The sequence below is a fragment of the Quercus suber genome, unplaced genomic scaffold (genome assembly GCF_002906115.3).
Source record: "Quercus suber isolate HL8 unplaced genomic scaffold, Cork oak 2.0 scaffold_574, whole genome shotgun sequence".
NCBI classification, from domain to species: Eukaryota; Viridiplantae; Streptophyta; class Magnoliopsida; order Fagales; family Fagaceae; genus Quercus; species Quercus suber.
In genome coordinates this window covers 365923-380130 of record NW_027070019.1, presented here as the reverse complement: position 1 = coordinate 380130, position 14208 = coordinate 365923, and the positions used below count along the sequence as shown (strand labels likewise).

At 31.4% G+C, this 14208-nt stretch overlaps 1 protein-coding gene across 1 annotated transcript; it reads right to left on the bottom strand.

Moving 5' to 3' along the window:
* Positions 1-259: 259 nt before the first annotated feature.
* LOC111998888 (protein BIG GRAIN 1-like B) lies at positions 260-2182 on the bottom strand. Its single transcript, XM_024031014.2, has one exon. It carries the CDS (start codon positions 1731-1733, stop codon positions 375-377), a length of 1359 nt encoding a protein of 452 aa, XP_023886782.1. The 5' UTR covers positions 1734-2182; the 3' UTR covers positions 260-374.
* Positions 2183-14208: the final 12026 nt, after the last annotated feature.

Genomic DNA, 14208 nt, shown 5'->3' with positions numbered 1-14208 from the left:
TTACTTTTTTTTTGTTTTTTTTTTTAACATTTACACAATCATTTATGTTCACCATCTCCCACTTCCTTGCTTATGTCAGTATCTAATACTCACTATTAAATTTTATGATGTGTTTCAATATATCACAATTCTCAATTTTCCGAATTTGAAATTGACTTTAAACAAAATATGACACTAAGCATATACATATGGTGGAGTTATTAACTCTTTACCTGAAAATTAAATTAAAAAATAAAAATAAAGGAAAGAGAGTAAAGAATATTTCATAATACAAGAAGATAAATATTATTATCTCAAGTAAACCCCCAAACCATTGATATTAAAAAGACTAGAAAAAAAAAAAAGAAAAAAAAAAGTTCCAAATTCTTTGGAAATTACAGAATTAAGCCATTAGCAATGGCTCTATTAGTATTGAAATGTGTTGTCTCATACACAGGCAATTCTTCACGATACCTCTCAATCCCAATGGCAGAAAGATTATCCAATTCAAACAGATCAGAACTTGAATAACTTGCTGCATCATCATCTTCTTCTTCTTCTTCATCAAAATCTCCAATATTAGCATCTTGAATAACACAATCTCTCATTTCCTTCTCTTTCTGATAATTCTTGATCAAATCCTTTGCAACCTCCTCAACCCTATAATTCCCACCCATTACATAACACTTAATCTCAGCATCTCTTATGGTTGACACAGCCATTAGCCCTGCTGGTTCATCTTCAAGCAAACTTTTATGCCCACAAGGCCTACAATCCTCATCCACAATCACACTCACTGGACAAAACCTCACAGACCTTTTCACATTACCAACACCACCACCAACACTACCATTATTGTTACTGAACTTCCCTCTAGTAGAAGATGGTGTTTTGCTTAAACAGGACCTTGAAAACGAAGACGCAGAAGAACATGTAGAAGTAGTTGTAGACTTCGATTTTGATCTCTCATATTTATCAAACCCTCCAACTGTTTTGGCTTTCTTTGAAGCATTAGTGAAAAGAGAGTTGAGAAAAGTTGCGAGCTTTCCACCTGGTGATATTGGCTGCTTCACTTTCTTCAAATCTCCGTAGATTTTCATGGCTTTGGACTTGGTCTTGACGAAACCATTCTCATGCTTTGGCTTACTATTCTGAGTTGAACATGAATTGTAATTAGATGAGACAAAACTTTCACCAAATTGACGAGGCTTTTCAGAGAGACTGGTACGAATAGGCTTTATTGTTGCTGGCCTTTGTTGCATGGTGTTGTAACATGAAGAAGAAGAAGACCTTGATTTATTAGAGACATACATAGAATCAGACTCAGACGAAGAAAACCCACCTCCACTACTCGAATCCGAAGAGCTTGAGCTAGAATTTTGCAACATAAAAGCACGGTTTTCGTTTTGTGAAAGTAGTACCTTTTCCTTCTCGTTCACTTTGTTCTTCTTGTTCTTCTTCTCCATCCACTTCTCTATCATGCATGTCTTTCGAAAGCTAGCCATCTCTTCATCTTGGTCTTCTTGTTGTTGGGCTTTTCTGAGGTTGTTATTGGGCAGGGAAGTGTGCTTCTTTGATCTCATGGTTGTTTCTTTGTAGAAAATGAGTTGATCTTCTTTGGCTTTGTTGTGGGATTGATCGTCTATGGAGTTGTAAATAGCGTCAAGAAGAGTGGAAGAGAAAGATGGGTTTTCTCTACGGTGTCGGTGGTGATGATCTTCTCGTAGAGATTTATTATAATCCCACCTATCCATTATATTTGGTGCTTCTTGCCCTTTTTATAGAGCAAACAAAGTAATACCAATACTACGAAGGAGAGGAAACAAGAGTGGGAAATAGTGTTTTGTGAATGATTTCAATGATTTCTTTCTCTTTGTTGTTGTTCACTTCAAAGAGTGAGAGAGAGAAAAGAGAGAGGGGTTAATGGAGGCAAGCATGATTGTATGTGAAAGAACTAAAAGACATTAATTTTACAAGACAAAGAGTGTTTGTATTATGTTTGGTAGCTCTTTCACTTTGTTTGTGTGTGTGTAAGAGAGAGAGAGAGAGAGAGAGAGAGAGAGAAGGCAAATGAGAAGGAAAGAAAGCAAGCAAACAAGCATGGGCATTGATGAGTGCTTGATAGCTTTGTGTTTTTATGTGAGAGAGAGATAGAGAGAAAGAGTAATGAAAGCCAAAAGCCACGCCTTGAGAGAGAGAGAGAGAGATTGTGTGTGGCTTTCACACGCTCTTATAAGAGAGAGATTTAGAGAGAGCTAGCGCGTGAAAATAATGTAAGTCCAAGTTGGAACTACTGCCAGCTTGGCAATGATGACGTGGCATAGAAATTATTAAAATCAATTTTGTGTTTAATCTTTTTTTTTTTTTTTTTTTTTGGGGGTTAAGTCCTTTATCATTTTAATTGAATTTGCCTTGTTCTCTATTCTACACACTATGGCTCCTCCACATGAAGTGACATTAGATCCTTACTTTTCTTCCAAAAAGAAAAGGAAAGAAAGTTATTAATTTGTGGGATCATATGTACAGAACATGGTGATCCTACAAACATCACAACCCAATTTTTTCACTTGGGTCCACATAGGTTTTTTATTTCCTTTTTTCTTTTTGAATTTCTTGTGACTAATTTATTTATGGTTATTTTATTGTCGATTGACATGCCATATGTTAACATATAACTATTAAAGTGATATATTGTGACCAAGAGCCTTATTCCTACAGTCGCCTATGTTGGACGAGTTGGTACTTGCCAAACCATGAGTAGTTAAGGGGACCCAAGTTCAAGTGGTTATGGTTTCTAACATATATATATATATATATATATATATATGATCTCATTAGCAATATTTAATCGCTCTTTTTAAAATAAAAAAATAAAATAAAGAATCAAGTTTCAAATTATCTTGCCCCACTTTTTATAACTATTGAATATTAAAAAATAAATAAATAAAGGAAATATATTATTGTCATTGGTATAATAAAAATGAATTATGTTAAAGAAGTAATGTTCCACCAACTACAATTTTTTTTTTTTTTTGGTTAGAAACCAACCACAATTTATAACTTTAAAAGGTTGAAAAACTTTCCATATCTCTAGGCTACTCTTACGCGTAGAAAATCTTGAAATATATAGTTGTGTTGATTTTAGTTAGAAATTTGCCCAATTATATGGGGATCCGGGTACCTATTATTTCTTCAATTATTCATTTTCAGCCTAGTAATTTCTAGATTTTGCTTGATATGTCTATAATAATGTAAGGAGTTTAATATAAAGTAAAAGAAGATAACAAATGCGATGTCGGTCCAATGGTTTTCTTACTTTTATTTTTATAATTTGAAAGTTATGTTCTTCAATTCTGGTCTTCTCTATTAAAGATACAAAAAGTGCCAAATTAAGTTAGAAAACTCTTTGGCTCTAGTGGTTTCTCTTTTTTTGGGTAACCCGGAGATTTATTCAACGTCCAATGGGTTCTTTGACTTCTTAAAATAACAGATTTTGATATAAGCTTCGCATACTATATAGTATAATACTATAATATGACCAACTTATATCGCTGCAGTTAATATAAAAGGATAGATTTTGATTTTTTTTTTCTTTAATTAAGTTTTGTTTCAACAAAGAAGTGGGAACTGAGAAATATGAAGATGTGGAGCACCTCTACATAGCATGTTATCAATTGTATTATGAATCATTATTATTTTTAGGCCAACCTGTATGATAGGTGTACAGTCAACTAATGCGGCGTTAATTATAAATTTTGCCCTATATATAAGACTTTTCTCTCCTTCTTCTTCTTCTTCCTTTTTTTTTTTTTTTTTTTTTTTTTGGCAGGGGTGTTTAACTTCTTTGACACTTAAGCAAGTAAAAGGTTATGAACTTCGCCCGTGTTAATTTTTAAGTCTACTCAATTAATGCATGAAGGTTTGCGTAATAAGAATAGAAGTACAAAAAATAGTGTTCAAAAAAGAAAAATGAATTATAAGTTCTATTTTTTTAAAATAAAAATAGATTTCAATTAGTTCAATCAGTAAAATCTCTTAAAAGTTACCATAATATTTGAGTGGAGTTGTAGTGTGCATTTGTGTTAGAACTCATTTCACTCTCCCTTGTGTGTGTGTTTCTTAAAAAAATAAAAAGTAAAATCTCTTATTATTAAATAAGAAACATGAATTTGAATCACATTAACACAAAATATATCAAAGAAAAAAAAATCCGTCTTTTACTTTACTGATAAAGAACCATCATTATAAAAATAATATAAACTTACCAGTATGATATGAATGAAATACAATATGAGAATGGATATGAATTAATATATGATAACGTTGTTCTAGTAACGTTGTTTATATTTTTTGGAAATACGTGTGGGTGAAAAACTATGTGAAAATACGTGTAATGTTGTTTAAAAACTGAAAAGTATTGCTTAAACTACCATACCAAACGGCCCCTTAGAGCATCTCCAATGATGTATGTAAAGACAAAATATTCTCTATTATAGAGAATGAGACCAAAAAAACCATTTCAATGGATTCTCTAAACTCTAAATTTTTTTTGGCTCATGAACAGTAGCTCATCAAATCTAATGGGCTACTGTTCATTCTTCAAATATTTTTTTCTATTATAATAATCATGTTTTGAATAAAAAAAATGTTGAAAGATATGTAGTTGTTAAAAAAATAAATAAATAATAAATGAAGAAATAATATTTAAATGAGATAGAAAATAGGATAGAGAATCTGTTGGAAAGTGTATTTGAAAAAGTTGGTAGATAAAATGTAAAAGTCACTGTTCATTCTCCAAACAGTACAAAAATTTGATGAATTTGCTGGAGATGCTCTTAATTAATGTAACGCCAAGAACTTTGTAATTCAATTGTCACTTTCTAGCATTTCTAATGAAAAATTTCAGGATTTAAATCTTCTTTTTCTTTTTTTTTTGTAATTACCGAATTTTTAACAAATAATAATAATTATTATTATTATTATTATTATGCAACTTACTACTTTTTCTTTGTTTAATTTCTTATACTACTATGGTCGGCAAATCCTTTGAATTACCAGCCAATTTTCAACGGTAAATAAGGAATATAATGATGCAGTTGATTTGGCAAACATTGGATTATTTTACTATTGTATAGAACAGTCCACTACAACAACATATTAAGGACACAATAATGTGGATATCTGTAAAACATTGGCTCTCCAATTTTTATAATCTGTTTACCTTTACATTATTACCGTCATAGTCTTACCCTTTAATGCTAGGCACTAGTTTCATCACAATTTGACTATCATTGAGTTCCATTTTAAATCCTCGACAAGGTAATTATGTGGCTGCTGTGTAGTAATCATAATCTTTAGATTTTTCCAAATTAACTTTAAATGTCACTTTCAAACTTATCATTACTGTTCCTAGAAGCTTAGCATTTTATCATTAACATTTTAGAGTTTTGACGCATTTTGTTGATATAAGAACATAAAATTGTCATTAAGAAGCTGTCAGTTTGATATTTAATCACATTCTTAAGTTGTAGAAAAGTTATAGTTTCACAATATATATATATATATATTTGTTTATTTTAAGTTGAGATAATATGGGCAGCAATACTCAATTTTTTTTTTTCTTGAATAAAATTTAAGTATAGTTTCTTAGATCGTAATTCTCTAATTAAATTCAATCTTTCACCTTGAAAACTACAACCATATATACAAGGAACTATATTGAGCAAGAAGCCAAAAAGTTATATTATTATGTTGCATTGATCAATAATTCTTGTGGTTAAACTTAATTAATTGGAGAATCTAATGTGCAATACTTTAAACAACTATAATTAAGTATTATCTTTATTTGTTAATTATGAGTTACGAATGAGCCTTCATTTATCTTTAAATTGGTATGATATTTTAGAGACATATGTTAAAGGTGTTACAAAATTTTATCACATCATTTTTATAAACTAGTGTAGTAATGAATGCGATTGTTTGATGTAAACAACATGATAAATGAATGTCAAACATTTTTTTTTTTTTTAATGTTTGACGACATTTCAATTTATAAATATTACATAATAAAATTTGTAATATTCTTAGCATTATTCGTTTTTAAATTGTCCACTTTAGAAGAGTGTTCAAGATAATGATCAATGAACAGCTTCTTAAGTACACTGGGACTAAAGTTAATGACAAATGTCAAGCTAATCTAAACGTGCCCTCACTTCCTTCAGTTGGTAAATCTTCTACATGTTTTACAAGTGTCTTGGAGAGAGAAAGTGAGAGAGTTGGTGGTGCTTATTTGCACAATGATTGCACTCGTGGCTCCTAAACTTTTTTAGAGAGAGAGAGAGAGAGAGAGAGAGAGAGAGAGAGAGAGATCTTAGAAACTAAATACAAAGAACAAAGCACAAGTGATTTATTTAACATAAAGTCACAAAGGATTAGGACAAGAGAATGTGTGAAGGAATAGATAAAGTGAGATCAATTGATCTAATAAACTAAGGAAAAGGCTCCAAAAGCAATGTGCGTGTGCATCGCTCCTCTAATTCTCTACCCTTTTCCTCACATATGCTCCTCTCTCTCTCTTTCCCTCCGTCTTCCCTTCAAACTCAAGAAAATCTTCCATTATTATATTCCCTACAACTGTGATATCATACTAACCTGTAAACCTTTTCATACTAAGCAATTAACGTATGAGCTATATATGTAACAACCATACAAAGCCAGGACATGTACACGTGTCTCATTTTATTCCAATTTATAACTCATTACATTAAATAAATAAATACATCCATAGAATAATGTTGATGATTGTAGGAACCTCATGCATCAGCTTCTCTCTTGAAAAATTTAGCACTATTTCATGGAAGCTAATGCATGCGCTGATACACTAGACAAAAAGCCGTCAATATTCTTCAACAGGACTTTTGTATTATGGACTTTCTATCTGTGTAAATATCTCATCTTTTGCTTCATAACATTATTAGCCTATTTTGTAACAAACTTTATATTGCTTTAGTCCCTGCAGCTATTGTTTAGCTTTCATTAATATATATTCCTATCAACCCAAAAAAAAAAAAAAAAAAAAAAAAACAAAAAATATATATTCCTATCAACCCAAAAAAAAAAAAAAAAAAAAAAAACCAAATTTATATTAGACTTAAAAGTACCATTATCATCATGTGACATGTAACACATGACCTACAATGTGATTATCTTGTCTAAAAACATAAAAAGAGAAATAATTAGCCTATTAAAGCATTGTTATCTAGAAAAGGAGAGAAACAAGCTAAATTTGAGTGAAATTGTGGAGTTAATCACTATTTATTTCCTAGTTAATTATAAGACTTCTTACTATTGATCAAATTTTTAAGGGAGTGTCACAATTGCTCCTCTCTCTCTCTCTCTCTCTCTCCACCCACTTCATCTTGCTCGAGCATCATACTTGTAATTCCATTGGTAGGGTGCCCTACAAACATGGTATAGAGTAGGAGTATGAAAAGATTGAGAGATTCCTTTCAGGTCATGGGGTTAATGAGAGAAGGACGAAACAAAGAAGATTCCATTCAGATCATGGAATGACCAATTTGGGGACCCAAATTCCAACTAAATGTAAGATTGACATGCTCTAACCATGAAAAAGTTCTAGACCCCATATTTCGACTACAATCATCCCACCTAAGAACGTATCTTAAAAATATTCTTTGTGATAAAGGCTCTACTATAGTCTCCACCACCACCCCATTAGATTAGACATATCAAAGACGTGATGTAATATTGTGGTAGAAAAAAATTGAGAGAGCAACTAGCAGTCATTTCATAGAGAAATTGTTTTCATATGCATACATACCTTTTGTTTGGTAGCACATAGTAAACTTGTCCTGTAATGCATTAATATAATGCTTATTACAATTTGACATTGTTTCAATCAAATTTTGTTCAAAAATCTTAAAAGTCTAATACCCTTTTTTAACTTAATCCATTTTTTCCCTTTTTTTTTTTTGTGTATGGTAGCACATAAGTTAATTTGTCCCCTATGCATATGCAAGAGACAATCAAGATATGAAATCTAATCATTAAGAAGATAGGGCATTTGGCATGGAAGCATATTGTTGTCCACTGTAAATGTGTCTGCATGACCTCCATATAATTCAATTAGACTATGATAATTTCCTTATTTGATCATCTAATTGTTGGGGTGTGACACTAACTAGTCCATTGCAAAATGGACTTTTAGTGGCTTCCACACTGGATGAGAATTGATCATCCATTTTGTTTTTTCCTTTAATGTCTTTTGAGGGGCCATTATTCATCATCAATTTTAAGTCTTAAAAGATGCTTGCTTCCACTTCATGTCACACTTCCATGCTGTATACTTGGAAATGATGGTCACACAGGACCATGCTTCCATCATTCTATTCAATCTTCGTTTAGTTGCAATTGAGACCTAGGTAGCTTTGGCCCATCTGAATTTGTGATTATAAAGCCAAAAACTAAAAAAGAGTTGTGAGTCCAACTTATACAACTAATTATATATAAATCTTTGCAATCAATGACCATGATGAAGTTTCTTAGCTAGCTTTTCTCCCTTGAAAATCTAAGGGGTTGTGGTGTTGAGAGTTGAGACATTTCATCAAAATTATTTAGTTACTTTCTTCTTTCTATTTGGATCTACTTCATCTAGTGGATTTGATCATTCATGCTTATACACAACTTTTGCATCACTTGAACTAATAAGTTGGAGCATGTTGGTTGTTTCCAAACTTCACCAGAACTTGCACTCTAATATGATTCTTGTCAAAGTAAAATAAAATTAATAAATTAATTTCCACGTGTTACATGAAGATCAAATTTCCACCAAGACCTATGTATTTGGACTGCAGTATAAAGTGATAATCGGTATCGGCCTACCACCACCAAGGGTGAGTAATCCAATGTCAAAGGCTTAATTCTTACCATGTGATTTGATTGGGGTCTATATCTTACCATACCCTTTTTTTTTCTAATAATTAAAAAGGAAAAATGATATCGATCAGAAAAAGTTTAGGGACAAGACTTTTATATCACAACTTTTATCACAACTTAATCTAATCAATTATTAATATATGGTGGAAATTAAGTAATTGGTCCCTGTAAAAATGATAGTTTACCAATTTCAATTGACAACTTCAACAAATTGTGGAAAAAGTTATAACAAAGCATGTGGTCATAAAAAAAATGTATCCATTAGGGATGGCCAAATGTCCTTATGACAGCCCTCGCCCAACTTGACCAATCCTATCGTGCTTTGCGCGGGTTTTCTAACCCCAACAAAGGGACGGAACGGGGACGAATTTTGCCTACCCAATCTTGTCTTGCTTCATGTGTGTATTATAAAATTCAAATTACTTTTATATATAATTGAATCTTTTTTTTTTTTAATACATATCATAATACCATCCCAAAAAACTCATCTCCCTCTTTCAATATTCTAATCACCACCATCATTTCCCATTCTTTCTCATCTCTCTTACTTTGATAAGTGCCAACACCATCTCATCAAGGATTGCAAAATAACTCTACCCCATTTCGCTTTGTTGCAATCTCTATTATCAATATACCCTCTTACTCTCTAAAATAACTATATACCCTCTTACTCTCTAAAATAACTATATATTTTCCTCTATGGTAGTTAAAGAAAAGCATAATAATAACTACCAATTATCGAACATAAACATTCATGATTTAAATCCTCCCTCTTCCATTATAACTACCGATTATCGAAAGAAAAAAATACTCTAAAATGCAGGAAAGCGGCATGACAATCTAGACATTGGAGGATGATGAGTGTTTTGTGTTCTGTAATTGTCTTGCTAATGTTCGAGTGCAAAAACTTTATGTTGAATTGGATGTGATACATTTTTTTTTTTCCATCATGGAATACAACAAAGAAGGTGCAATTAATGTTCAATTCTATCCCTGTCGGCATTGGTTTAATGCGAATCCAACACTTAATAAAGCATTGGCATCCTAGATTTTCCTTATTACAACCCAACGGCACAACCAAAAAAATTGTGTACGAAACTGTATGCCATTTCCAATAAACGGCCACATTGTAAGGATCGTACGGACTTCTTTAAAGTGGGCCAAAGTCCAAAACCCTTATTTAAGCACACCACTTTATCCCATACCTACCCACTCTTTATTATTTTTTTTTTATAAAAAAAATGCTTTGTAAAATTAAAACAAAATAAAATTCATTTTTAATATAGTAAAAATTAGGATATTACACCCTTGCATCATGCCATTCAATGTAACCAATAATAACCTGCACAACATACTCATTTTAAAATTACTAGTAAAATATTTTGGCTTATGTAAAACTTTATCATCAAAATTTTAAAATTTTTAAAATACTAATTTAATTAATACTCTATTTTAAGAAATTTAAAGAAAATTACTACTTAAAATTTTAAATTATTCAATCATCTTTTACAATTTTATTTTATTTCATTCAAAAGTCATGTTTATGTATGTTTATGTTTATATAGGGTTGTTCAAAAGCATTAAGCCAACGACCATGCCAACTACGATCGGACTAGACCATGTCGACTATAATCGGACTAGACCGATCATTTATGATGGCCTCCAGTATACATAAGAACTTTTGAATAAAAATTGATGAACATTCATAATCTTTACGTGATGCCCAAGGAAACTAAAGGTAATTTTTTTTTTTACTATATATTTTATTTAAATCCAAATCATGTTAAAAATTAAAATGCCACTTAGATCCCCACATGTGGACTTGTGCTTGCGGCTTTCTTAAGCAAAGGCAGTAGAATTCTGCCCAAAAAGAAAATTTTAAAAAATAATAATAACGAAAAAAAAAAGTGAAAAAGGTAGAAGAATTGATGTAAAAATTCTTTGCCCTTTGGAAATATTCATTTTAACCCTAGATCACAAATTTTCATGAAAAGCATTATATTCTGATGAAGAACAGATCAACAAAGTGACCAAAATCTTTCAATCTTGCTACTGCCCATCTAGCATTCTTTTGTGTTTTTGAGATTAGAGGTTTTGCTTTTTAGAACTTACTTTTCTGCTTGTTTGATTGTGATTTGTTTAACTACTTAGGCCACCATTACCTCCAACATTTCCAAACCTGTATCTGCTTTGACTACTTTAAGTCTTTAACCTCATGCTCTGTGCCTGTTTATGAATTGATTTGCTTCCTTCCAAAATTTCATTTTTAAGACTTTACACTGTCTTTACTTCTTTAATCATCCCCCAAGTACATGTTCTTTCACCCCCAAATAGTTTTCCTTGAAAACTCATTCATGCTTAGGTCCAAAATTCCAACAATTATCACATTGCTTCACACTTGGCATGCATATTGTGCTAACTTCAGAACACATCAACAAAAAATTTTACTGAATCAAAGAAATCAATCATTACATTTGTGCTGAATTTCAGTGCAAGATCTTATCTCTCTATTTGTTCAATAACATTCACTTTCATGATGACATTGGAAAAGTGCCCAAAATGCCTATAAACCCACGTAGTTCAATGTCTTAAATGATCTGGAAAGTATATAGCCACCTATGGTCTTTAAATTGGAAGAGAATGTTTTATAGGCTTTGAATGCAAAAGCCAAAGAAAGAGAGATTCAATTCAATACCCAAGTTGAAGTGGCTTGTGCTTGTAGCAGAGGTGGGACTTCAGGCTTTTGTGGGGTATTGCATGTGTGAAGGGACGTGAAGTCACAAAAAGGAAAAGTGTTTGTTGGTGATCCCGAGAGAACAAAGTGAGCAATGACACAGAACAAAGCCTCTCTTCCTCTAAAGAGAACAAAGACACGGAATAAATAAAGCCCTCACTTCCTCTTCTTTCTTTTCTTCTGACAAAAAGGAAGGTTGCGAGCTCAGCCTTCGATTCTATGTGTGAATACAGACATAGAAAGCGTGGTCATGTAGACAAATTTTATGAAACTTTAACTGGTCAAAAAATAAAATGAACCCAATTTTTCATTTCTGGTAAGATCCTCACAAAGTTATCGATCAAAGATGATCAAAGGGCAATGCATCAAATAAACATCAAAGTGTGTTACCACGTCTTTCAATGAAATTTGGACTGAACTTGTGTATGTGTTACCATAAGAAAAGGCATTTATCAATTTTTTGAGACATGAAAACATACAAGTACTCTTGAATAAAAATTGAAAAGAGATGTATAACTAGAGTTCCTACAAAAATGATAGGATATTTGGCACCAGAAGAAAGGTTATCTGTATCATTTTGATTTGGTTCTAATTTCTCTATTTTTCCCAACAATTTCTTTGTTAACTGAAACTAGTAAGTTGCTTCTGCAATGTACGAATATTGTAATATTTTATGTTAGATAATTTAGGAGAATTTTGTATAAATATTATAGCATAATTGTTACAGAATTTTGTTAGTAATGAGTCATTATTTGAAGAAACAATTATAAATTGTACACATATATCCATTATAATTATTCAGTTCAAGTAATGAGAAATAAAAATTTATAAAAAATAAAATAAAATAAAATAAAATAAAAATAAAACCAACTTTGAAGGAATATTGTAAAATAAAAGTTAATATAAAATGTATCTTTCTTTTTCTCTTTCTCTTTAATTCTAAAACAAAATACACATTCTAAACACATACAAACAATCACAACATTTACAAAACTCATAAATCTACAACATTTGACCTTAACATCAAAATCGTAATTATTATTGTCACTCAATATAAAATACATGCCACCCTTCCTTAGTTGTAGCCAACTCATTTGAGTTAAGATTAGATGAGACAAAAGAATGAAAGAGCTAGGTAGATATCATCGAAAGATTGAAGGTAAATGAAATCATTTTTGGTTTGTTGTGACATGAGATAGCATAAAAGGTTATAGGCAGATATATATAAAAGAGTAAAAGTGCAAGAGGTGAAAATAGTGAATTGAAATGCAAAGAATTTTTTGTATATATGTGAGGGAGAAATAGTCTTGAAACATTGAACCAAATGAAACAAAAAGCCAATATTTAAATTGTTCTTATATCTGGTGACACTTGAAAATATTTCAATTCTTTTTGCATAGAATGCGTCACTTGACAGAATCTCATGCTTTCCCACATAAGATCTCTGCTTTATATATATATATATATATATTGATGATTGGTAGAGCTCAATTTCGGAAATGATTAAATGAGGAAAAGTATCTTGTACACTGAATTTCTCCCAAATCAAATGAGGAAAAGTAATGCTTAGGCCATGATTTTCTCCCAAATCACACAAGCTCAACAGAGTATCTTGTACGCTGAATTTCTCCCAAATCAAATGAGGAAAAGTAATAAAAGCTCAGCACGAGTAAAACGAAATAATAAACTTAGGCCATGATTGTCTCCTTTGTATTATTAGTATGCGTAGCTATCATCTTGGACTACTTTGGGTTCTCTTCAATCACATAAAGGACTCAGTAAAAGAGTATAATCCAACTAACAGAATATTTAGGTTAATATACTTTCTCCTCATTTAGTTCAAAATTTTAGTCGTGCATTTCCTTCATTTCTGAGATACAACTGGAGTGTTTAGTTACCAATATATGTTAGCGTGCAAAACAAGGCACTAAGACACCTTTTGCTAGTAATTAAGTGTGCGCTTGGATTGCACGTTTTGCGTTTGCGTTTTAAATAAAGACAGTCGCACAGGTAGCATTATAGACAGAATATTCAACAGTATTAATCAATATTATATTATTATATATCCACAACACAAATACACTAAACACTAAGTCACTAACCATTCATTCAAATATAATTTTTTAATCAAAGTAAATTTCAACCGTTCATTCTAGTAACCTTTTGGCTCAACACCCAACCATTCACCATCAGTGATAGCTCAACGTCATGAAGTAATACTTCAAAAAATTATTTTCGATGCAATTTGTCTGGTCATGTCATGTCCGTACTGGAACCCACATTTTAAAATTATTTTGCTACAATATTTTCAATTTTCAGTTTTCAGTAAAATAAACGATATCCATATAGACCCTAAATGTTTTGCCTTGTCAACCAAGTACTTGGGTGCGTGTAAGCCACATCATGAAATTGTTACAAAAATAAGCAAATATGAAACTATCAAAGGTGAAACTTATCTGATGCAGACCATACTTGTGATGGGTTAACTCGAGTTTTTTGTGATTGAACTAGATGCCAAAACTTAATGCAAAGAAAGCAAA

Excerpts from the sequence above, each read along its gene's own strand:
- LOC111998888 (XM_024031014.2), bottom strand. The coding sequence starts at position 1,733 with ATGGATAGGTGGGATTATAATAAATCTCTACGAGAAGATCATCACCAC.